The sequence below is a fragment of the Vulpes vulpes genome, chromosome 8 (assembly GCF_048418805.1).
Source record: "Vulpes vulpes isolate BD-2025 chromosome 8, VulVul3, whole genome shotgun sequence".
NCBI lineage: Eukaryota > Metazoa > Chordata > Mammalia > Carnivora > Canidae > Vulpes > Vulpes vulpes.
The window spans coordinates 20,282,580-20,310,058 of NC_132787.1; the positions used below are offsets into that span (position 1 = coordinate 20,282,580).

Sequence of the window (27,479 nt, forward strand, 5' to 3'; positions counted from 1 at the left end):
CACTGAAATGGATATAGCTCCTGACTTTTAACTGCTGAAAAATATTTCAGCACATAACTATGTCACATTTTACTTATCCATTCTACTGATGGACATTTATCTTGCATGCAGTTTTTCACTATCACAACAATGCTTTCAGTGGTCTCTTCCAGGAGAATCTCCAGGGAATACACTGGTTGTAAAATTGCTGGGCTGTAGGACGCATGCACTTTCAATTTCAGTGGTATCTAAGAATTGCTCTTTGTTAAGAGTTAGAGATTAATTTAGATACCAGAGAGGCCAGTTTCTCCCACAGCCTCATCAGACTCTTAATGTTCTTACTAATTGGATAAGTGTGAAATGGTATCTCATTCTCGTTTTAATTTGCATTCCCCTGAATATGAGCAGAGTTGAACAAACATTTTCCTGTGTATTTATGGACTAGCCATATTGTCTATCATTGGCCCATTGGGTTGTCTTTCTCTTTAGTGACTTATTGTTCTTAACTCTAACTAATTATATAATGTAAATGCAGACTGGTGATATTTAAAATGTACCAAATTTATTATTCTTTCAAAATAATTTGCTTTGTGGTAAAAATTAGCATTATTACAGGAGGAACAACTTGAGAACCATGACTGCTAGGAACAGAAGAGTAAACCTAGTCAACAGGATAATAATTACATATAAAGGTGTGCTTGTGTCAGGCTGTCATTGCTATTATGTTTTTTACCTCCAGGGAGAAATTCCATGATCAGATAAAGATTTCTCTTATCTTGAAAACTGTAAAACATTTTCACCACCCAGGCACCATCTGCTTCAACCAAAATATCTCTTTCTGCTCGGATATGGGCCACCTAGATGAATGTATTTTGAAAAAAGAATTGCAACATGTTACACATTTTTCAAGTTTATCTCTTACAGTTATCTATCTAGTTCCTTAATAGTCAGGAAGGAAGGGGGAGTTTTAGAAAAGATTTGAAATATATATGCATGTTCATATTCTCATTACATACACAGAACCTCAGGAAATCGTTTATTTTAGCTTTTATCTTTAGGCCTAGAAAGAGGGGGATCCACAGGTACATTACAAAAAAGCCGAGGCCTCCGAGAAAAATGATTAGTCCAAAAATCTTCCAACAGGGATGCCTGGGTGCTCAGCGACTGAGCATCTGCCTTTGGCACAGGGTGTGATCCCAGAGCCCTGGGATAGAGTCTTGCATCGAGCTCCCCACAGGGAGCCTGCTTCTCCATCTGCCTATGTCTCTGCCTCTCTCTGTGTCTCTCCTGAATAAATAAAAATAAAATCTTAAAAAAAAAAAAAAAAAAAACCTTGCAACCAGAATCCTTATTTGCCAAGGATCCTGGCTTTGTCATATAAATTTCAGGCCCCACTAGTCTGATTTTTTTTTTTTTTAAGGCATATTAATTTGAGAGAGAGAGAGGGAAAGAAAGAGAAAGAGAGACAGGGAGTAGAGAGAGAAGCAGGGGAGAGGAGGGAAAGAATCTCAGGCAGATTCTGTGCTGAGCGCAGGGTCTGATGCAGGCCTGATCTCACAACTCTGAGACCATGACCTGAGCCAAGACCAAGAGGTGGACACTTAACCAACTGAGCCACCCAGGCGCCCCTGGCCTGACTTTTGAAAGTTAAAAGTAGTAAGCAATGCCTTATTGGTTGGTCTGACAAAGTCAGGGTCCTTAGCAAACTATTTTTAACTGTTATTAGTTCAAAAAAAGCCTCATGTGATCTTTAAACATTTGGATTTTTTTTAACAAGTAGAAATGTTTACAGTAACTCTGTATTATTTGGTCTGTAATAACTTTATAGTATTTGTTAAATACAAAACCTCAATGATATCCATAAACCTGATCTATAGCAAATTAGTGTTACTTTGGGAGATTTTGCTGCTGATTTGCCAGACACACAATTACTAGGGATACTTTCATGTGAGTATTCTATAGACTGGAAAATTTTATAAACTGAGTAATTTGTCAGGTCGGTATAATCAATTTTCAGATGATTTTGCATTAATATATCTATATATTCTTTCTTCAAAGATTAACAATAATATTTGATTTTATCCTTTTGCTATTATCATTGTGCATTTTTAGAACTCTAGCCCAAAGCACTGTGAGGACCCAGATTTCCTAAGCCTTTTCATGGTAATGAAATACGATCTGCTTAAAATGTCATAAATGGGATTACTGTATTTATTACCTGGTACAATAAGTACTCTGAGATCAAAGCACAGGAAAAACAATTGAAAACTAAGAACTTGTTTTCTCACATGAAAAACCTTATGATCTCTCTGGATCTGTTTCACAAAGTGAAAAATGGCATCAAAATTCATACCTGTTGCCTTTTACAAGGCATTTTAAAATTAGTAAAGGAAAAATCTTAAACCTTTGATGCTGCATGGGCTGCTGTCAGGAAAAACGTCATAAACTTGGCTTAATTGTTTTTAAATATCTTGAAGTCAGATTACAGGATGTTTTCAAAATGGGCCTCTGTTTTCAAAGAATAGGAAGTTATCATACATGGTAACCTAGTACCACAGTAGCAGAGAGATAACCTGCTACTTTGTGGATTGGTTGGTATTAAAGTAGATATAATATAAACTTAACATAATGATGTATTAGAACTGAGTGAGAAAAGGTTTTCTAAAATGAAATTCAATGGTAGCAAATGCAGATTAATTTATATAAGGGGAAAAACAATAACAATATGCAAATAGACTTGACGTTTGGGCTCCAGTGAGATTTTCCCTGCATAAGAACGAACAGTTCTCAGAAGCTCTTCAACTTCTAGCAAAATATTCTAGATCAGTGCTGTCCAACAGAAATACAGTATGTGAAAGCCACATACACAATTTAAAACTTTCTAGTAACCATATAACAAGTAAAAAGAAAAAGGTGAAATATTTGAAACTAAATATAGTTCATACAATTCCATGTATTCACAATGTTACCATTTCAGTATGTAATCAATATAAAAATTATTATTTTGGCACAAAGTCTTAAAAATTTGGTATATATTTGCTATTTATAGAATATCTCAATTCAGGTTAGCTACAGGTGGCTAGTAACTAAAGACTATAGCTGGAACTAACTGCTCCTTTTGTCCTTCCTCCAAAACCCTCTCCAGGACTAATCCCATATGGCTTAGTTAGATCCTATTTATCTCTTTGTCTCAGAGGCTCTATATCTTGACCCAGATCTTTATTCTTATTATTATCTGTAATTCTCTAATACAATTCAAAACCTTGACCTTCTTTGAGTTCCAAATATCTTTCCTCTGGAATCAGTCTGTTTTCAAAAAAAGTCCTATATCCTGTCACCTCTGGATGGTTCCTTCACCTTGTCATCCTAACTGAAACCAGGCTGTCTACTGACAGTTCTGTGTTCCTGAATAGTGAGTTCTCAAGAATGACCTGCTTTTCTCTCACGCCTTACTTGGTGATGGGGGTTAGGGTTGTGCTCATTCTCATGCTGCTTCTGAACCCCTGTGACACTTTCCTTCACTGTAGCTCCTTTGAAGTGCACACTGTGGAACTCCTTCAGCCACCATCTAACCTCAAAGCTATCAAAAACAGAGCTCCTGGTCAATCCCTCTCACTCATTCATGATTTCATCTCATGGCTTACCAACTTCCTTTCCCGCTTTTCCACTTGTGGATAGATTTCAATATACAAAAGGATGAACTATCAAACACCCTACCTACTGACGTCCTCATCTGCAATGATCTCTTCCACCACTGCACTTTGACCCCCCACAGTAATCTTCTTGTCCTTCTCATCACCAATAACTGTACCCCCTCTAAAATCTCAATTTTAATCAACTCTATTTCCGATCTCCACCTTTTATCCTTCCAGATCTCTTATTCTTATACTTTAATCTCTCTCCCCTGGATTCAACAACTTTTTCTGTTACTTTCTTTACAACCTCGTTTCTTTTTCTACTCAGCCTAGATTCAACACTATGATCATTGTTTTGCAAACACTCTGACCTCCCTTGTCCTCTGCCTCCATTGTATTTGCCTGACAAACCACTAACCCTAACTAGACTCCAATTTCTGTCTATTCTGTATCTACCCAGAGCAACTAAAAATTACTACAGAAAGGTCACCATGCCAACTGGTTTCACTTTACATTCATGATAATAAATCTCGATGGGCATGCAACTGTATTTCCCTAGCAAGTCTGCTTTCCTACCCTTCGAGTCAACAGTTGTGACTATTTCACAAATTATCTCTCCTTACATCTCCAGCAAGCTACCTGCCTCTCCTCTGCTCTGAGATGACGACCTCCCTTATTTGTGCTCAGGGGGGAACCTGGCACCTGACACTGCCAGATCAACCACGCTGCATTTGGTCCCATTTTCTCTGCCTCTTCTTCCTGTTTTAATGGACAGGTATGTATCCACTCCTATCAAAGATCAACTGTCTTCCACTGTATTCCTATAGTTACCTGCCCTCACTTTCTTGCATCTTCAATTTTTGGATTCTTCCAATCAACATCAAAAACATTTCCCGTCTTTAAAAAAAGAAAAAAAAATCCTTTTTACCCGAAGTCTCACTTTACAAATCTGTTCTTTGTTCTGCTTCATAAAGCAGAACATGAAAGCTTTATCTGTACTCACATTCCCCACTTCTTATTTCCCATTTTTTTTTCTCACCATTTCAGTTAAGCTTCTGCCCTGCAGTCCACTGGAAATGTCTTCATCAAGTGGGTAAAAATCTCCATATTGTGACATCCACTGGCCTGTTTTCCTCTTGTACTCTGTTAGCAGCATTCCACAAAGTTGACCACTCACTTCCTCCTTTATAAACTTTCTTCTCTTGGCTTCCATAACACCATGTTCTCCCAGTTTCCCCTACCTGATTAGATGTTCTCTCTTGGTCCCCTTTGCTGGTTTTTCTTCTGCCTATTGTTCCCTAGGGCTTGGATCCAAGCTCTCTTTCCTTCTTTATCTATATTTGTTTTCTAGACAATTTCATCTTGTCCCATTACTCTAAATATGATCAATATGTTGATGGCTTCAAAATTATATTTCTAGTCAAACTTCTCTCCATATTCCAGCCAACTGTCAACTTAATATCTCCTCTTGAATATCTAACAGGCAGCTCAAACTTAATATGTCACATTTTTATGGCATATTATGAATAAAAATGTGCCACATTTTTATTCCCACTATTTCCAAACCTGCTCTTTTTTCAGTCTTTCTAAATTAGAAAATAACACTATCATGTATCCCATTCCTAAATAAAACTCTAGGTATTATCCTGATTTTCCCATTTTTCCCTCACTAACCTCACCCATCTTCTTGTCCTCCAATAAACAGGATATCACAGAAAAGCCTTCTGGCGCTTCCACTAAAACATATACTTAATCTGTCTAAATTTTCTTCAGCTTCTCTGCTATAAACCACAATCCCATCCTGGCTGGAATTGGTTCACAGTCTCTCAACTGGCTTCTCTGCTTTTTTTTTTTTTCTTTTTTAAAAAAGATTTTACTTATTTATTCACGAGAGACACAGAAAGAGAGGCAGAGACACAGGCAGAGGGAGGAGAAGCAGGCTGCCTGCAGGGAGCCCGATGTAGGACTCAATCCTGAGAATCCGGGATCACACCCTGAACCAAAGGCAGATGCTCAACTGCTGAGCCACCCAGGCGTCCCTGGCTTCTCTGCTTCAACTCTTGTTTCCCCTATCAGCAAGCAAAGGGACTGATTCTTTACAAAACATCAATCAGACATACCATTCCCCTTTTCAAGTATTTATTTATTTGAGAATGAGCAAGAGAGAAAGCACAGGCAGAGGGAGGGGCAGAGGGAGAGGGAGAAGCAAACTCCTTGCTGAGCAGGGATGCCAGGCTGGATCCCAAGACCCCGGGATCATGACTGCAGCCAAAGGCAGATGCTTAACCCACTGAGCCACCCAGGCGCCCCACCATTCCCCTTTTAAAACAAGAGTGTCCTCCCATTGCATTTAGAATAAAACCCAGGAAAAAAAAAAAAAGAATAAAACCCAGACAATCTATCTTGGCTTTCAGAGCTCTATGTATCTGATCCCCTGCCTACCTCTCCTACCACTCTTTTCACACTGAATTCTAGCCACAATGGCTTCTTTCTCTTATCCAAGCAGGCAAGGATTATTCTTGCCTCAGGTCTCCTGCCTTTGCTCCCTGAATATTTGTTCTATCTGACCTCTGTCATTCTTCCTCAGTCTTTCATCAAATATTCCCTCCTTAGAGAAACATTTCCCGATCTAATTCTTCCTCCTAACCCCAGATCATCTGCATCAATTTATCCTTTTGTAAAAAGTTCCTTTGTAGTCCTTTTCAATCATGACTATTTGAAATAGCTGTCTATTTCCCCACTATTAGAAAAAAGTAGGATTAGGTTTGTCCTGTTAATCCTGTCTAGGTCTATGTTAACCCTAGAACACCACAGGCACATTTGGCACCTCATAGGCACCCAGTCAATGCTTGCTGAAGGCATGAAATAAAAATAAAGTGAAAAAATGCAGTGAAAATTCAAGGGGTGCCATTTTAAATAAAAACCAATATTATACTGCTGTAATAAGTAAGTTTTAGGCAATTACTAAAAGGATCCTCATGTGTAAGGAAGGGGCTGGTGGACCCGCCCCAGCAGCTCCCACTCCCTTCTCCAAGGCTGGTCCAGCTGAGGAGAAGGAAGTAGGAATCAAAGTAAGAAGAATTGGAGGAGTCTAATGAGGACATGGACTTTGGTCTAATTCTATTGATCTAATACTATTGGTATAATACTATTAATGTTTTCAGATTTATGGCCAACGCTTATACTGCATTAAGTCACAGGAAACAGAGAGTCCAAGAGTATGAAATTGGGGGAGAAGGGGTTTCCAGATTTTGGAAATATGTAAAATCAGCAAATTCTTGGGAGAATGGTCTTGCTTAAATGTGATAGGGATTAAGAAAGTCAGAACATAATAAACTAATAATATCAACTATGCATAAAGCATATAAAGTATGCTTTATGTTCACTTAAGTCAGAAAAGAAGTATTTTATTATGGATCAAATTCCTATGGTGATGCTCTAAACCCCAGGGTGAATGAATTTGGAGATGGAGCCTCTAAGGAAATAATTAAGATTCCAGGAGGTCATGGAGGGAGAGTGGGATAGTGTCCTTGTAAGAAGAGGCACCAGAGAGCTCACCTTCTTTCTCTGTGCACACACCAAGAGGATGCTCTCTGGGGGTTTGGAGGGAAAGCAGCCATCTGCAAGCCAGTAAGAGCACCTCACCTGAAATCAAACCTTGCCAGAACCCTGATCTTGGACTTAGCCTCCAGAACTGTGAGAAAATAAATTTCTGTGGTTTAAGGCACCTACTCGGTGGTATTTTCTTTCTTTTTTTTTTTTCAGTGGTATTTTTTTATGGCAGCCTGAACAGGCTAATACATTTTCAGATTGTAAATTTGGAAGAGATTTTAACTATAAGAACTTAAGGAACAATAAAATAGGCTATCAAAAAAGTAATAAGCTATAAGGCGTGAGATATGCAGACTTCTTTTTACAAATTCCAATATTAATAATTACTCTAACACCTAGTCGGTGGTAATCCTTTGGTTTTATGTGTTAAAAGAGCTCATACCTGCTCTTTTTCAAGCATATCAGCTTTTCTCAATATCTTCATTGCATAGATATGCCCTGTATCCTTCTTCTGGACCAGCCGCACCTAAAATGTAAAAATTGACCATATTATCAATGTTAAACAGTCACTACTATTGATTTAGGAGCAAAAGGTGAATTCTTTTAAAGAGATCAGTGTTGCAATTTGCCATTGTTCATATTTGTTTATATTTTAGGAATTCTTAAAATTAAGCTATTTTGATACATTAAACTTTTAATACCTATTAAACTATTGGAATACATATTTTAAGCTTTCTTAAGCTATATATTTTCAACAGCAGTTTCTTTAAAAAAGAAGTAACCTCTCCAAATGCTCCTCTTCCTATAACTTTCAGAGACTCAAAGTCATCCAAGCCAAGTCTGGTCCTCTTGAGCCGTAAGAACTCTGTTTCCTTTCGGGCATGTTGTGATCGGCGTAACTTTTTCTATTAAAAAAAAAAAAGACAATTTAAAAGGATGATTCTAAAATTTAGATTGCTATAAAGTAATCCTGTAATATTTAAAGTGTATAAAATGGGGGGTGAAGTATCTTAAATATTACATACTAGCGTTAGAACTTATTTACCAAAGTTGAGTATTTGGTAAGCTTGGAAAGAATAAAACAATCTAAAGAAAAAACATTTTTTATTTTTACCAATTAATAAATCTTTATTCTTGGGTGAACTCCATTCAATATTTCATCTTAATGAAGTTCATCATATATTCATATACATACCTTAATTCATAAATAAAAGTTAAGCTTTAGGAAATGCTAATAGTATTCTGATCATGAATTTTACGGTCATGCAATCTACTTTGCTTCAATTCTCTAATTTCCAGGGTAGTTCTGTCACAATTACTGAGACTTAGGACACCAAAAATAATACTAGAGCAGCATTTCCATGATTTACTTATTTTTTTCCATTATTTACTTATGATAGAACTTTCTTCTTAGATAAATTTTAATAAACTGCTTTGAGATTTGTCACACAACTTCCTAAAAATATGAAATTGCAAAAATAAAAAATTACATGAAGAGTTCATTAAAATATTCAAGTCAGGAATTTCATAATGCACTCTCCAAAGATCACCAAAAAAAGTCTAAGATTGATAAGAAACATCATAAAATACCTGAAGGTCACATTTGGAAGAGGCATTTACTTCATTGTTCTAAACCTCATTTTCCCCCTTACCAAACAAAACTCTGCTGACATTCCATTAGTTCCTGGCAGAAGTTGCACACAGTGGGAAATAAACAAAATGAAAAAAATTAAGCACCTGTTCATCTTCAATTGAACCCTACCAGGCTTTCAGGAGTTCCATTTTGAGGAAAGTCAAAGTCAACAGAACCAGAACAGCTCAGAAACACTGCTTACAAACGCTGCTCAAGGTATGACCACTGAATGGTGTCTTACTACTCCTGCATAGATGTTTTCAAAAAGGTAAGGCAAACAGTCAATTAATTGGAAATATGTAAATGTGTATCACCAGTGCAATGGAATTCTGATAGTTCTTCCTTTTTTAAAAAAAGATTTTATTTATTTATTCATTCATGAGAAACAGAGAGCGAGAGGCAGAGACAGCCAGAGGGAGAAGCAGGCTCCATGCAGGGAGCCTGACGTGGGACTGGATCTCGGGTCTCCAGGATCAGGCCCTGGGCTGAAAGCAGCGCTAAACCGCTGAGCCACCGGGCTGCGAATTCTGATATTTCTAACAAAATTAATGTAAAAAGATGAAATCAAGGAGTTATATCTTTGATTTAAACATCTTTAAACAGGGCAGTCTGTGTGGCTCAGCTGTACTGATGTTATCAGTTGTTGTACTGTCGTACATCAGTTAGATGTACTCAGGCACATCAATGGTAGAAAATGAAGAAAGTGAAGAAAATTCTTCACTTGATGTATATCAGTTGTTGTACTGTCGTACATCAGTTAGATGTACTCAGGCACATCAATGGTAGAAAAGAAGAAAGTGAAGAAAATTCTTTTGTGGGCAGCCCTGGTGGCACAACAGTTTGGCGCCGACTGCAGTCCAGGGTGTGATCCTGGAGACCCGGGATCGAGTCCCACGTGGGGCTCCCCGCATGGAGCCTGCTTCTCCCTCTGCCTGTGTCTCTACCTCTCTCTGTGTGTCTCTCATAAATAAATAAATAAAATCTTTTTAAAAAAAAAAGAAAGAAAATTCTTTTGTTCAAAAACGCCTACTGAATGATTTTTTTAAAAATAACTGATGTACTATAGTAAAACAAAAGAGCCGCCCCAAATCAGCTTGTTTTTTAAGACTAATTAAAAAGACCACATGGTGGCACTATAGTATCGTGTCTCTCAAAGCAGTAAAGAGGTTTGGGGGGGGGGGTTGTTTTAATTATATAAATGAATAAATTTAAGAATTTTGGAACTCTTCCACGGCTTCTAACTTTGTGGTCTATAAAATGTAGTACAGTTGGGTGTAGTTTCAGAAACTCGTCTAATCTGAATGGAAAAGATGACCTCACTACATAATTTCATAAATTGTGCTCAAAATCAACAGAAAAGAGGCCACTAAAGTAAATAATGTTCACTAATATTTAATAGCTTGTGTAATACAGTAAGTAAACAATATTTATGTAGTCTAGGGTACAGCTATTTAATGGCAAAAAGGGAGAATCACAAGTGTATGGAACACATAATTCTATAAAAATGGGACATCACTATAACATTGTTATATTACTTAAAAAACAAAACCCTATTCCGTGATATTAGTCTTTTTTAAAAAAGATTTATTTTATTTTGTGGAGACGTAAAGTAGTGTAAGCATGGGGAAAGGAAGAGGAAGAGGGAGAAGGGAAGCAAATTCCCCTGCTAAGCCAGAGCCCATACCCCACGACCCTGAGATCATGACCTGAGCCAAAACCAAGAGTCCAGTGAGTAACCAACTGAGCCCCCCTGGTGCCCCCCTGGGGGTTAGTCATAAAATCAGTGTTGCAGTCCAGAAGGAGGTGAAGCAAGCAACAGCTAAAAAATATATTGATGGAGCACTTGTGTGGCCCAGTTGGTTAAGCATCCAACTCTTGATTTTAACTACTCAGATTTTGAGATGGAGACCCCAAGTAGGGCTCCACGCTCAGCTGGAGACTCCCTCTGTCCCTCCCTTCTGTACGCATTTGCTTACTCTCTCTCTCTCAAATAAATAATTAAATCTTAAAAAAATATACTGATGACAAGATGAGCACTAAGTAATGTACAGAATTGTTGAATCACTATATTATACTAATATAACATTATATGTTGACTATATACTGGGAATTAAAATTAAATAAAATTTAATAAAATTAAAAATTAATAAAATTAAATAAAAATACATATATATATATAGATGAAAAAAGCACGTTGATGTATCTGCTCATGACTTGCGTAGATTAAGTAAGTAGCCTTGAAAACCAAATAATGTTTTTGTGGTAATCATATCCTTTCTCGCCAAAGAGGACAACAAAAGCTGTGGACACGCTTAACATTTCATAGCTCCCTTTTGCAGCTTAAATTTGTCTATTTTGTTTTTCCATTAGAGTGATAATATTCCATGTCTGATGAGATTTTCTTAAGTGAGACAAAACTAGACATACATCGTTTTTTTTCCCTTTCTCCATTCCTTTTTAAATGGGCGTTCCTCCAGTTCTCGATCTGTGGGATGCTCAGTTTTTGTATAAGACAGTGTACACACAAATTGTGAGATACGAAAGAGTTCAGCTGGCAACTTCATCTCCACATATATGCTCTACATGAACCACATTACATGGTTTAATTTTCATAAGTAACTTTCACAAATTATTTCACGAAGATTTTCTATTATGAATAAGTTAAGGATAAATACTATTTTTCAATTTAAAACTAGATTTTTATAAAACAATTTTATTTTTCAAGAGATCCACCCCAGAGGTCCTGGGTGGCTCAATCAGTTAAGTGTCTGACTTTAGTTCATGTCATGATCCCCAGGTCCTGCCTGGGATCAAGCCCCATGTCAGGTTCCCTGCTCAGCAGAAAATCTCCCTCTCCATTTGCCCCTTATCCCACTGTGCACATGCTCTCTTTCTCTCAAATAAATAAAATCTTTATTTTTTTTTAAAGATTGTATGTATTTATTCATCACACACACACACACACACATACAGAGAGAGAGAGAGAGAGAGAGAGAGAGGGGCAGAGGGAGAAGCCGGCTCCATGCAGGGAGCCCGACATGGGACTCAATCCCGGGTCTCCAGGATCACGCCCTCAGCTAAACCGCTGAGCCACCCAGGCTGCCCAAATAAAATCTTTAAAAAGAAAAATCCACTCCACATAATGATAGTTCCAACATATTTAATATTAAGGTTAGAGGAGAATGTCTATTTAGTAGAATTTGACATAATCTAGCATGGAGACTAACAATAAGCATTTGTGGAATTAAAATATCTTCACAGAAAAATATTAGAAGTTTTATAGTTATTATTGGCCACTATCTTTAGGTATAAATCATATCACATTTTCTACAAGTTAATGAGGAAAATAGCTCTAAATGTACTTAGCACTTCCTGCTGCATAGTAGAGCTTACAAACTAGAAGCTGTATTCAACCCACAGATGTATTTAATTTGGCCTGTAGGTTGTTTTTTAAAACACTTGAATTATTTGCCAATATTTTAAAAAGCAGGTGATTTGGGAACCCTGGGTGGCGCAGCGGTTTGGTGCCTGCCTTTGGCCCAGGGCATGATCCTGGAGACCCGGGATCGAATCCCACGTTGGGCTCCCGGTGCATGGAGCCTGCTTCTCCCTCTGCCTGTGTCTCTGCCTCTCTCTTTCTCTCTCTGTGTGTGACTATCAAAATAAAATAAAATAAAATAAAATAAAATAAAATAAAATAAAATAAAATAAAATAAAAAATAAAATAAAATAAAATAAAATAAAATAAAATAAAATAAAATAAAATAAATAAAATAAAATAAAATAAAATAAAATAAAATAAAATAAAATAAAATAAAAAAATAAATAAAATAAAATAAAATAAAAATAATAAAATAAAATAAAATAAAATAAAATAATAAAAAGCAGGTGATTTCACATAAAAGTCCAGATTTCCAGCCTTTCTTGAAAAACAGAAACTTGGCCACACTGGGTCAAAGTGGCAGTCAGTTGCCTTTTGAGGGACATCAGGTCTCTAATTGGTCACAGTCTCCATTGATGTCAATCATCAGGTGACATATAAAATGGGGCTGATGTTCTTGTTTCCTTTCACTAAAGTGAAAAGTAAAGTTTATCAAAAGATAAACTGCAAGGATCAGATATTTTAGAAAAAGAAAAAAAAAGAATCTACTTCTTCATGGAAGTGAAAAAAATATTCTTGGGAATTGAATGTGAAACAAAGTGTGTTGGTCAAAAAGATTGTATAACCTAAGATGTCATGAAAACATCCTAGCCAGCTTCCCTATTCATGTTATCTGCTTGACTCCTGAGCATCTGTTTTTATAATTTCTCTCTCAAGATTTCAAATTAGGATCTTCTGCTTAAGATTTATATATATATATATATATATATATATATATATATATATATATATATATATATATAATGATATGTAATATGCATTAATATACTTATAAGATTATTAATAAGTTATTAATATTAATGAATAAATGTAAGAAAAGGTTTAGCTTTATTCTTTATTGATTATAATACATATTTAAATCACTACCTTTCTCGAATAAAGTCTAAAGAATTTAATTAAATGAGTTTTTTAAATGTTTCTTGTAGTAATGTTACGTAAATAATTTGGGTTTTCTAAATTGAGTCAGCTGATTAACAAAATAACCACATTTGGTGCAAATCATAAGATACTTTATTTAAACATTCCCAACAGAAAAATACAGGTACAGTCCTAGGAAAGGTATAGGGAAGATTCAAGAATGGTTTGATTTCAAATCATCATTTAGAATACTCTTTAAATACAGAAATTCTTTTCTGATCCCTGAAAACTTAAACTAATTAATCTTAGTTATATCTCCCTATTGCCTAGAAAACATAGTGTACATTTCTTAGTAAACTACTACAAGCCTAGCATTTCCATTATGTGCTGTCAATTTATGTTGCTATTTCCTTTACTGTGTCCTTTCATTGTTCTGTAATTATTTTGTATATATGTCTTAATTCTAACGTAAATCTACTTATTTTTTTAAGATTCAATTGTTACCTTGTTTTTTTTTGTTTTTTGTTTTTTTTTTAAGATTTTATTTTTTTATTCATAGACACAGAGAGAGAGGGGCAGAGACACAGACAGAGGGAGAAGCAGGCTCCACGCAGGGAGCCCGACGTGGGACTCGATCTCGGGTCTCCAGGATCACACCCCAGGCTGCAGGCGGCACCAAACCGCTGCGCCACCGGGGCTGCCCTCAATTGTTACCCTGAAACCTTTTCTGATTCCTTATATAGAATATCCTTGTATTTTCAAAATTTGCCACATTCTATCATGTATACATATTTTTTACACACATACATATATCATGTCTCCTTCTAATTGGTAAACTCCCTGAGAGAAAGGTCATTGTTCACTTAATTCACCAAATATTTATTTTATGTATGGCTCTCCACCATTGCTGAAGGAATAATGCTGAGTAAGACACTATGAAATTGTTACTGTGGGGAGATGATATTTGAGGGCTGCCACAGGGACAGGAACAGTGTTAATGTAGAATGTAGGAGGAGTACCTCAAGAGATTAGGGAAGATTTCCCAGGGGAACTGAGGCTCAAAGTGAGACCCAGAGCTTCTTGAAGAATAAGGAGAATTGGGCAAGAGTAAGGAAGTTCTAAGCAGCAGAAAAAGCCTATGAAAGGTCTAAAGGCAAGCGTGTGGAAGTTAAAGTAACTCAGTAGTGGTGGCCAGCATGGGAGCAGGGGACAAGAGATGCAGCTAGAGAGAGAAAGCAGAGGCCAAACTGTGAAGGGTCTTGCACATTAATGTTAAAGATTAAAGACTCTATCCTTATCCAAGAGTATTTGGGAGCCAATGAAAGGTAGTAAGCAAAAGAGTGATGGATCAAACCTGTTTTTAGAGAACTCTGGATGGAGTGTGCAGAAAACCTGGGGGTGGGAGTACAGCCCAGATTGCAGGAAGAGAGAGACCAGATGGAGGCATTTTTCTTCAAATGAAACACACAGTAGTTTAAAAGAGGGTAGAGGCATGGACTAGAGAACTGGATGGTTTTAAGCAATATTCAGGAAAAAATATGAGAAGATTTGGTAATTCGTGGATTCTTCTTGGAGCCCACTTTTCTTGTTTTATGCACTTAGGATCCTAGAGACCCTGTTCACTAAATCTATGTTCTAGAATTAAAATAATAAAAGGCTGCCTCCTTTTAAGGATCTCCATCGTAGCAACAAAGTAAGAAGCCCATATTCAAATGACAAAATCTACATTACCTAAGTTATACAATCATCTGATATCAATAAATGAAAAAGTCACCAGGGTTGTCATTCAACAGTAATTAACCCCCTCCCGACCCTGCACGAAAGTTGGGATATAACTGACATACAGCACTGTAAGCTTAAGGTCTATAACATGATGTTTTGATGCACATACATATCATGAAATAATTACTACAATAAGGCTATCCATCACCTCATATAAGTAATTTTTTTATAGTGAAAACATTGAGATCCACTCTTAGTAACTTTTAAATATATAGTAGCATTAACTACAGTCACAGTAATTATAGCTAACATTACCTCTTCATCTGCTAATCCTTCCTCTTCCATGGCCACTTCTAATTTCTTCTGCCTTTTCAAAGAAAAAATAATTTAAATTTTAAATACATTCCTAACTATTACCATTTAAGAAATGTTCACTTATTTATTTGAGCTTACCAGATCAGTTTTCTATGCTTAAAAAAAAAAAAATATTTCAAGTTGAATCAAAATAACCACTAAGAATAGTTTTCTTTCTCAAAATACAAACCCAACCCAGATTTCACTTTGTCTTACTGGCCAAATGAAAAATTTGCCTCTAATGCTGCTCAAATCAATGATTGGCAAAGGTGACTAATGTTCTAACAAGGAAAATCTGTTGTACTATTCAAACCACCAAAATCATTAACATTTATCAATGTTTACATTAGAAGAAGTATACAAAGGTAACTATAGTGACTCAAAGTATAAATATTTAAGGTGGATATTCCTGCTTGAATCCTGATCCTAATAATTATTAGCTAAATGAGCTTGTGTAAGTCCTTCATTTGAAGTCTAAGCTTGGCGTCCTAATCAGTCAAGAAAAAATGTTCAATGTAATTGAGTGTATTTTATTCTGATTCTTTGAAAACTATACATTAAAAAAACCATTAACCACCAGAACCTTTGCTTTTCTAGGCATCGCCAAGTCCAGTTATACATCATTTTTAAATGACACCACTGAAGTCAGTTAACCTAACCACTGCAGGGGGATGGAGAGAAGTGGGGGAGGGGTAGATGGATGAAGTAACTAGTAACTACAGAGATGCCTGTGATACAAATTTCGCAACTCATTTCCAACTGAATATCAATTATTTTATTTCTATAGTATTGGTTTTTCCTAACGATAAAGCTGAGAGAGCTCTTTCGAATTAGTTTTGGAGTATGTTAGAATAAGACTAACTTTCCAGGATTTAGCTACAGGGGAATATAAGGGTTGAGGATTGAAATCATCATATACTTTTTTTTTTTTTTTTAGTATTTGTCATCTATGATACTATGTCTAAAGGTAAGCTCTTTCCTAACCCATTATTCTTATGGGAAATTCATCACAAAAATATCTAAAGCCTGTTCATAAATCAGCACCCCAATGACAATGATACCTATTGACATGTTCTCTGCCTACTTCTTCAACATTTGTAACAGACACCTTGGTGCTTATCACACTGATTTTTTTTTTTTTATCTTTTTATACACACTATTTTTCTAAGCCCAGCCCTTAGGATGGAATAAGCTCAAGGCCTGCCATCATGAGCCTCTGGGCACTGCAGGGCTGCTTGTTGAATGACTTTGAGTTTTCTCCTCTGCAGACAGAATCCACAGTGTAGGAGGACCACTAACCTGGGAGCGCCCATCAATATACAAGCAATTTCATTCTACTGCCAAATCTCTACTGCCCCCTCTCCCCAGTACTTGCCAAAACTAACACTTCATGAAGTCATCCCTTACTCCAGAGAGAGAAACAGTAACCATCACCCATTTCTACCATATCTAAATGAGAAGACCTGGGACTTCTCTTGTACCTTAAAGAAAACAGTTTTCCTCCTAAATGCTCTGACATTTTGTTCTGATTTATACTTTATTTGGATTATGTATATATCCAATGAGTTAAGCCTTAAAAATTCATCACATGTAGTCCTAAAGCACAAGCTTTGAGAAAAAAGGGGCTGATTGTTGATTAGGACTTCCATGTTGATTAGAACCATTCCATGGCACCAAGCTGAGACTTTTTTTTTTTTTTTTAATAACAGCAGATACTTTTATTCTTTTCTTTGTTTGGAAATAGAGGGCAAAACCGAATTACTGAAAGAGTTCATCAAGAAAAGACAACAAGTCTTCAAAATTCTGATTCATAACTTGTCTGCCTCCTGATAAAGCAGTCTTTCTTTCCCTGATTCTGTTCTACTTTGTTCATTCTCCTTTGGTGATTGGATGATTTCCAGAGACTTTCATTGTATTCACAATTAGTATAATTACTCATATGTTTGGATTCATTTCTGATTGCGTGGTTTCTATTTGTGTCGACTTTTTGGTGTTTCAGGATTTTTTTTTTCCCCTTGCCTTATTTTGAACCAGGTTTTTTTCTCATTCCATGTTTCCCTTCTACCAGTTTGGAAGTTACAAACTCTATTAGTCTGAAATGAATCGATCTTTGCCACTCTGTATGTTGTACCTCTATTGAGGAGATACAAAGACCTCTAGGAACACTTTAATTCCACTTACTTTCCTCCTGATAGTCTACCATTGGAAAATATTTTAATTCTACTTTTAAAAATGTCTAAGACATTATTACCAATGTTGTTGTTTTTATGCCATTCGTGTTGAGATATATCCACACATTTACACTCAGATCCATTTACGATCACTTTCCTTAGACCTAAATTGAATCTTCGGGAAGTTCTGCTGATGCTGAATTTAGTTTAACCTGCCTCCACTCGGGTTTCTTTCTTCACTTCCTTTAGGAACTTTGGTTGGAGATGTTTGCTCTCCTCACCCTTCTCCATATTTCTTAACTTTCCTTCATATTTTCCTACTCTGTGTCTCTAGGTTGACTTCTGAATAATTACTCAAGTTTTATTTCCTAGTTCAATTTTCTGCTCAGCTTGGCTGATCTGCAGTTAGGGCTGTCGAGCATTTCATACCTAGCTAGGCACCACATCTGTCCACCTTTCTTAATCCTAAATTCTGTTCTATTGTTGTCACCATCCTAATTCAAGCTTCCTTTTCATGTGTCTGGACTACATCACTAGCCTTTCTTGTTTCTTACCTCTCTACACACAATCCATTCTGTACATCATAACTAAAGTACTCTTCTAGAGAAACACCCATGGTCATTGATTCTGTTCAAAAATCTTCAAGGCTCTCTACTCCCAAGAGAATAGATATATTAACAAAGTGTCGGGCAGCCCCGGTGGCGCAGTGTTTTAGCACCGCCTGCGGCCCAGGGCGAGATCCTGGAGACCCTGGATCGAGTCCCACCTCAGGCTCTCTAAATGGTGCCTACTTCTCTCTCTGCCTCTCTCTCTCTCTCTCTCTCTCTCTCTCTGTGTGGTGTCTCTATGAATAAATAAATAAAATCTTAAAAAAAAACACACAAAAAAACAAAGTGTCTAAGGCTCCCAGGATATGCTGAATCCAGTTCGAACTAAATGGCTCTTGCTTGACCCAGCACCAAAGGTGATTTCTTCTGTCTGTAATATCCTTCCTCCTGCTCTTTTATCTTTTTCTTCTCCTATTAATGCATATATAATTAATGCTCTTCCTTGAGAGCCCTGATAAATGCCACTACCATATAGGAAGTCCTTCCAGTTACTTCAGTCAAAAGCAATCTCTCCCTTCTCTGCCCTTCTCTTTGTGATGCTTTTCACTCTTTCATATAATATTTATGGATATTAACTCCCTTACTAGAGTTTTCTGAAGGCAAAATTACATGTCGTTCATGTTTTTATTCTTCCACCTGCACTTGCACTCTATACATGTTTTTGGATAATTAATAATATTAACTATTCATAAAGTATAAAAATATAATTTTATGGTTGGAAATGTTTTATTTAAGATATCAGTTGACATGTGATATTAACGTATAGGTGCACAGTCAAGAACCATTCTGTGAAAATAACTAGAGACACTTTCAGCTTGAATAGGAAACCTAAAAACATCATATAAGGATCCACAATATTTATATTATTAATGGACAACATGTCTATATTCTCCACTTGCAACACAACAGCTTATTAAACCAAACAGAAAATTCTGACCAGCCTTTACTATACCTGGTTTCTCTCTCTTCATGCTGTAAAATTAGGTTGCTGTAAAAATTCTCCAACGTGAGCTTGGCCACGGTCACTCTTTCCCGGGTATGGTTGCTCATAGGAAAGGTGCTTGTGGTCCCTGCTGTCATTGCCATAGTAACCGAAACTGAAACAACATATAAACACAAATTGTTCAGGAGAAAAACACTTTCTATCCTCATATTCTTAGCATCTTTAATAGGCTAATGTGCATCCTAAATCCTCAAAAGGGGAAGAGATAAAACTGGCAGTGGTGTTCTAAGGAGCTTCCTTTAGGCATATGGAATTTAAGTTCACAAATAATTCTCATCAAACACAAGAAGTGCCTGTTACATTTTTTCAACATTTGGACGGGGTAAAAAAACTTAGAAGCTCTAACAAAGAGCAATATCCAGGGGTTCCAGATCCATTTCTCATTTGTCCAGATGATCTGAACCTGATCAAGAATTTTCAAATTGCTTTGCCAATTCCTAGGAAGAAAAACAGCCAAGACCCAACTATGGCTATCCAAGGTCCATATGGTCCTTTCAAAAATGAATAGTGGGATCCCTGGGTGGCTCAGCAGTTGAACGTCTGCCTTTGGCTCAGGATGTGATCCTCGGTACAAGGATCCAGTCCCACATCAGGCTTCCTGCAAGGAGCCTGCCTCTCCCTCTGCCTATGTTTCTGCCCCCGCCCCCTCTCTCTCTGTGTCTCTTATGAATAATTTTTTTTAAATCTAAAAGAAAAAGTGAATACTGAAAAAAACCAACCAACCAAAATCATCTGTGATGCTTCTTAAATAAAAGCACAAAGAAATAACACCTAAGTAATGCTTGTGGAAGTCAGAAAGAAAGATGTGTGATAAATTCAGGGTATGGCCTTGGAAGGCAGTTGACTGGCTGCCAAGGGACTTTGTAGAGCAAGCTCTGACCTTCAGCTTCCAGAGACCCAGAGTAATCAAATTCTGGAATCTACTTTATTCTAACAGAGTTCACAAGAGACTGATATGTATGACATAATAGCAATTTACTGATTTACACACTAAGAAACTGAGCAACAAGGAACAGAGACTTGCATCTTCTGGCAAATGTATTCCATCCTTGCAAGCAAGCCAGATGTAAAGCCTTTAATTAGGATCAGAAGATTGCTTGGTGAGCATGGCATCCAAACAAAGAGAACTGTTACTCAATTTAAACATTTAATGGGGGATGCTTGGGTGGCTCAGGGCATGATCCGAGGGTCCTGGGATGGAGTCCTGCATCAGGCTCCCGACAGGGAGCCTGCTTCTCCTTCTGCCTATTTCTCTGCCTCTTTGTGTCGCTCATGAATAAATAAATAAAATCAATCGTTTAAGGGCGTCTGACTAAGGCAGATTCTTAAAAATAAATAAATAACAGACTGATCACTATCTCACCCAAGGTACTTTAAAGTAGCTGGAGATGGCCAGCACTAAATTCTCCTGCTGACTGGGCTTTCCCAGATTGAGGAAAAACTGAGGAGCTCGAGCTGAGCAGAATTATTACTGAGCAAAACTTTGGGGGACATTTTTAACACAAAAAAATGCTATGGAGTTCAAAACAATTCTAAACAATTGTATGCATCAACAGTACAGAAATAAATATGAAGTTGTATTAGATAAGAATGTAAGAATCTGAGGTCTTTATAAAAGAGGGATTAAACACAAGATCAGGTTTCTCCCATCATAAGAAGATGTAATGAGTTTAACTCCAAAATTCAAAGGTGGGTGTTGAGTAATGAAAAACAACTTCCAGACACTACATAACCTAATCATGATTAAGCCTTTCCACTCTAGTTATACATACATACCTGAAAGTATAGTATACTGTGTTTAAAAACCAAATTAGAGCAAAACCTATTCATCTTTGTAATGAAGTATTATAACATCTGGCAAAGTGCTGAGCACAGAGTAGGCATTCACTAAATGATGGTAACAGAATTCAAATTTAATGGAGTTGAAATTATATGTTTCATGTGTAATAGTTTTCTTTGGATTAAAAACTACAGAATCATTTAGTGTTATGTTAATTTCAGGGGGAAAAAATCCTACTTGAGAGATATAATTGCAGAAAAGGACAAAATCCCACCCCTAGTCTTGATTAAATAATATCCTTTAGAAATGAGCTTTAAAAACAAGAAAAAATAATTTCCTTCTAAGCAGACACAAATAGGCTTTAAAAACTTCAAATTAAACAAAACCAAGAACAAGAGTGACCAAATTATTACAAAGAATGATCTAGATGACTGGCACTTATTATATTGCAAATTTATTCCTCTAATGGATTTAACACTGTCCTTTGTCTTTTACTGAAGCCCTTTCTTTAGTCAGAAAAAGAACAGGATACAATTTGCAAGTCTAGAATTCCTGGACTGATAAAAAAACAACACTAGGTGCCCTTGAATTTCCTGTCCACATGTTTTCTCCAGACTCCCCTAGTCATTAATGGAGACACTACCAATAGTTAAGTCCAACATTCTTTCGTTTATCAAGCCTGGGGAAAGGCGATAACAAATCTGGCAGTCAAGCTACCTATAAATAGATGTAGTGTCTCCAATCATTTGCCATCAAACTTCTAAAGTAGGAAAACAGAATTGCTTTACCTGACTGGCAAAACACACTACTTAACTGGGGATTTCACCTTACATACCACTTATTAGAGAAAAGAGTATCCTTAATGCTACTGTATTACCTTGGAGTATAAAAATGTTTCTAAGTCCATTTAGTTGCAACCATAATGCCCTGAGCTACTACAGGTCCTCAGATAGGAGACTGTATGTGCTGGGTCCCTAATATAGAGCAGCCACAGCTTCTTTCCTCTAAGGCAGTACAATATGAAGAGCAAGAAATTCAGTCAGGTAGAGGCTCAAGTTCCAGCACTAACTCTTACTAGTTGTATTATTTACAGCTAACATTTACTGCAGATTTACACTATGTACCAGCACAGCACTGCACAAATCACTGAGAATGCTGAGAATAAAATATAGTCCCTGCCTTAGGGAGTTCACAATCTTATGGGGATGCAAAAAAGGGAGAAATTGGCTCTTCAAGGGTTTAAGAGTAGTCAAAGGTTTCACAGAAGAGGAGATACTTGAACTAATCTTGGAGATGGTGGGGAGGAATAAGGGTTCACAAATCAGGGCAGGGGAGGAAGAGGTGTAAGGGTATGAAACAGACTGATACACATGAGTTTAGACATGGCTTGAGTATATTCAGTGAAATAGCAGAAGATGAAAGTAGAGCTCCACAACAGGTAGGAGTTATGATAAAATACCTTTCTGCCTGTTAAAATACACTAAGCATAAATGCGAGTCATTCAGGGCTTTTAACTAAGTGAAAGGTAACAGCCAACAAATAACATTTACTGAGCACTTACTACCCAAGTATCAAGAACTCTCCTAAAAATGGTACGTTTTAGTGCAGTTAAGCCTCTTGTCACCAAGATCCTAAGACTGAACTTTACCGCCCACCTGCATGTACCTACCAACCTTCGTTCCACATTTTCCTTAAGTTCTTCTTTCCAACTTATCTCTTAACTCAGGCAAAAGACCCAAAGGGCATAGCATCCCATTATGGAAACCAAAACTACCCCTCACACTAGAACAACCGCTATGGGGAACGGCTCAGGAGGCCCAGACCACTCAGATCAGTTTGAGCCTATCTGCCCATTCATACCTGCACAGATGGACCATGGGGTGACCAACAGTGACCTCCATCTCATTATGATGCTAAATTCTCCACCCAAAAAGGAGCATAAGCCTCATTAACATAACAAACATGCATGTCTAGGCATGTTTCCTTGAGACACATGTGTGACTCTATGCCTGCCTCTACATATGATATAACAAGGATCTCCTTTCTAAATATTCACCCTAACCCTAAATAAAAGGAACCCATTCCCTGTTGGAGAATCACAGCTCTGGAACACATTCTCCACAATCTCCTTATTTGCTGCAAATAAAGTTGACTGTGCAACAACTCCATCTGATGTAGTTTCCATCTGTAAGTCAACCAAGGAACTAACTCATGTTAGTTCAGTTATATAACCACCTCTAAAATCCTGTCTGATTGGCACTTCAGAGAGATTATGCTAGTACAGGGAGGATGCTGAAAAAGCTGGGAGTAGATTAGTTTGAGGGAAAGTAAATCAGGTTAGGGGGACACAATATAAATGGTCACGGGTTACAAACTTGTGGCCTGCAGTCATATTTTGTTTGACTTGCACCATGACTTAGAAATTAGAAGATTTCACACAAGAATTCAGATTTCTAGTCCCCTTGAATAATTGGCTTTGTCAAATATGAACCCACATTAATGCCCAGACAGAGAAACAGCAGCCCCCTTGCAATACAGGACATCCTGCCCAAGTCCACCAACAGCATCCTCCTTCATGCATTTTATTACCTGACTGCTTCTGGTAAACATTTGAAATCACAATCTCTGGTTTAGTATAAAATAAAGTGGGCCTAATTTAAGATAGTAGCAGAAAAGATTAAAAGACAGACTCAGATATTCAGCTGGAAAGACTGAAATCTATAATTACCTCTGGGTTTTAGATTGGGCTAGGTGGGTAAATGGTGATATCATTAGCAAGAATAGGAATTATAGGAAGAGCTAAATTGGTAGGGAAAGAAAATTAAGTTCAAGTCTGATTCTGAGTTATGTCACCAGACTCAGTTTAAAATTTGTGCTTTAAAATGTGTATCTTAAAACAAATAAATAAATAAAAATAAAATGTGTATCTTATTTTTTTCAAGATTTTATTTATTTGAAAGAGAGCAAGAGTGAGAGAAAGAGAGAGAGAGAGAGAGAGACCAATGCGGGGAGGGGCAGAGGGAGAGGGAGAAGCAGGGTCCTAGCTGAGCAGGGAGCTCAATGCAGGGCTCAATCCCAGAACCCCGACTGAGATCATGACCTGAGCTAAAGGCAGACACTTATCCAGCTGAGCCACCCAGGAGCCCCTAAAATGTGAATTTTAAAGATTTATATTTAGAAATGTAAAAATAATCCTGTTCACAAAAGTAGCAAGGAGAAGGGGATGGAGAACAACATTCATAAAATACCTAAGAATATCTTGATCAAAAACCAAAAAAAGCCTTTTTATGAGGAAACCTAATCATAGACTGTGGAAGGAAGGGAAGAATTATTCAATTTATTTTGTTGGAACAACTGGTTATCTATTTAAGCAAGCCAGATGTTCATTCCAATCCAAGGGGCAAAATAAATTTCAAATGGTTCATAGCGGTGAACATAAAAAATAAGAGAAAAAAAAAAAGGAAAAGGGAAATAAAGTAAAAAAGAAAAATTAAACTTCAAAAATTTACAAGAAAATATAGATAAGTAACTACCTGATCTTTGAATTGACAGAAACTGTATTTAAAAAAATCACAATAAAAACAGTGCTACATATCACTACATACAAATTTGGAATATACAGGGGCAGCCTGGGTGGCTCAGCGGTTTAGAGCCACCTTCAGCCCAGGGCCTGATCTTGGAGACCTAGGATGGAGTCCCACATCGGGCTCCCTGCATGGAGCCTGCTTCTCCCTCTGTCTGTCTCTGCCTCTCTCTCTATTTCTCTCTCTGTCTCTCATAAATAAATAAATAAATAAATAAATAAATAAATAAATAAATAAATAAATATCTTTTTAAAAAATTGGAATATACAAATATGGATATCAAACAAGATTAAAAGACAGTATTTGGGGGGGAAACTGAAAAATAACGTTGTATACTAAAAGTATATGTTGAAGTATGAAAGTATATGTTAAAAATAACAAATTCATTTCTTAAAATGTATGAAAAGCTTAAATTTTAAACATTAAATTTTAAACATTAAAGTTGTATAGGGAAAATAAGGACCCTAATAATAAGTAGATAAATAACACTGATTGACAATATATAAATAAAAATAGCTAACATCTAGAAAACGTTCAATTTTCCCAAGTAAATGGAAACCTTAAAATAATACATACGTTCCCTGTATGAAAATAGCCATAATTTAGGGGGAAACCGTTTTGGTCCAGGCAATCATGAGATGACTTTCTCATATACCACCTGTTGTGTGTGTGTGTGTGTGTGTTTCCAGCTTTACTGAGATGTAATTGACATATAACATTTATAATGTTAAGATATCCCAAGTAATGACTTGATACATATAAATACAGTATATACATACATCATGAAATGGTTATCATGATAAAGATAGTTATCCATCACATCGTATATTTATAATTTCTATGGGGGGGGAGTTTTTAAGATTTATTCTTAACAACTTTTAAATATACAATACAGTACTGTTAGCTATAGTTACCATGCTGTACATCACCAGAATTTGTAATTGAGATTTTGCACACTTTAAGACCACCTCTACTCATTCCTTCTCCCACTGCCCTTACCTTGGGGCCCATAGCAACCACCAACAAACTGCTATTTCTAGGGAGTTCAATTTTTTTTAGGTTCCACCTGTAAGTGAAATCATACAGTATTTGTCCTTTTCTGATTTATTTCACTTAGTATAATGCCCTCGAGGTCCATCCATATCGTCACAAATGTCAGGCTGTCCTTTTTTATGGCCAAATGATATTCTATTACATCAAAATACCATATTTTCTTTAGTCATTCATCCATCAATAAACACTTAGGTTGCTTCCATGTCTTGTCTATTGTGAATAATGTTGCAATGAACATAGGGGTGCAGCTATCTCTTCGAGACAATGATTTCATTTCATTTGGACAGATAACCAGAACATTGGGTAGTTCTATTTTTAACTTTGGGGGGCACCTCCATACCAATTTATATTTCAACCAGAAGTGTTTAAGAGTTCCGATTTTCCACGTCCTCACCAACACTTGCTATCTCTTGATAATACCTATTCTAACAGGTGTGAAAGTAATATCTCGCTGAGGTTTTCATTTGCATTTCTCTGATGATTAGTGATATTAGCTACCTTTTAAGTTACCTGTTGGCCATTTGAATATCTTCTTTGGAAAAAATATTTATCTAAGTCTTTGCCCATTTTGAATCAGATTATTTACTCTTCTTGCTATTGAGTTACATGAGTTCCTTACATGTTAATGGAAATATTAACCTCTGTCCTGGCCTTTTTTTGCTGGGAGATTTTTTATTACTGATTCAATTTCCTTACTCATTATTGATCTGGTCAGATTTTCTATTTCTTCAGGATATGGTCTTGGTAGATTGTATGTTTGCAGGAAGTCATCTATTCCTTCTAAGGCTATCCAATTTGTTGGTGTTTAATTGTTCACTGTAGTCCCTTATAATCCTTTGTATTTCTACAGGATTGGCTGTAATATCTTCTTTCATTTCTAATTTTACTTGAATCCTTTCTTTCTTCTTGGTTAGCCTAGCTAAAGGTTTCTCACTTTTGTTTATCTTTCCAAAGAACCAACCAAAAATTTTGTTAAACTTTTCTATTGTTTTCCTCTTCTCTACTTATTTCTGCTCAGGTCTTTATTAATTCCTTCTTTCAGTTAACCTTGGGCTTAGTTTGCTCTCCTTTTTGTAGTTCCTTGAGGAGTAATGTTATGATATTGAAGATCATTCTTTTTTCTTAATGTATGCATTTATCACTATAAACTTATTATAAACTCTTAGAACTGCCTTTGCTGCATTCCATAAGTTTTTGTATGTTGGGTTTCCATTTTCATTTGTTTCATATTTTAAAATTATTTCTCTTTGGCTTTGACTCATTAGTTGTCCTGGAGTGTGTTGTTTAATTTTCATGTATTTGTAAATTTTCCAGCTTTCCTATTATTGATTTCACACCATTGTTGTCAGAGAAAGATACTTGAGATAATTCCTATCTTCTTGAATTTGTTAAGACTTGTGTTGTGGCCTGTTGAATGGCATGTTTTGTTTTAGTCTGTTAGGTCCATTTGGTCTAGTGTTACTCATATCTGCTGTTTGCTTATTGACTCTTTATCTGAATGAACTATCCATTATTGAGAGGGGGCATTAAAGGGTATTAAAGTTCCCAACTATTATTGCATAGGTGTTTATTTCCCATTATTTCTGTTAGTATTTATGTTATAGATTAGGCGCTCTCGTGTCAGGTACATAATTATTTATGATTATTATATAATCTTGATTAATGATTAACCCCTTTATCATTACATAATGACCTTCTGTCTCTTTTGACCATTTGTTAGCTTAGTCTTTTTGTCTGATTTAAGGTTAGCTATCCCTGCTTTCTTATGATTGCCATTTGCTTGAAATAACTTTTTCCAACCCTTCACTCTCAGTCTATGTGTGTTAAAGCTTAAATGAGTCTCTTGACAGCACATCATGGGGTCTTGTTTTTTAGTCCATTCAGTC

The 27,479-nt window shown here is 36.5% G+C and overlaps 1 protein-coding gene across 1 annotated transcript in view; it reads right to left on the reverse strand.

The window, feature by feature from the left end:
- The window catches only part of STK38L (serine/threonine kinase 38 like), an 82,204-nt gene that overhangs the window by 12,572 nt on the left and 42,153 nt on the right, over positions 1 to 27,479 (reverse strand). Inside the window, exons 2-6 of the mRNA XM_025995061.2 lie at positions 19,126 to 19,270; positions 15,356 to 15,407; positions 7,949 to 8,071; positions 7,609 to 7,692; positions 713 to 836 (exon numbers count right to left, since the gene is read on the reverse strand). Of these exons, the coding sequence (XP_025850846.1) occupies positions 713 to 836; positions 7,609 to 7,692; positions 7,949 to 8,071; positions 15,356 to 15,407; positions 19,126 to 19,259 (517 nt within the window). The 5' untranslated portion in view covers positions 19,260 to 19,270. The remainder of the gene's footprint in view (positions 1 to 712; positions 837 to 7,608; positions 7,693 to 7,948; positions 8,072 to 15,355; positions 15,408 to 19,125; positions 19,271 to 27,479) is intronic.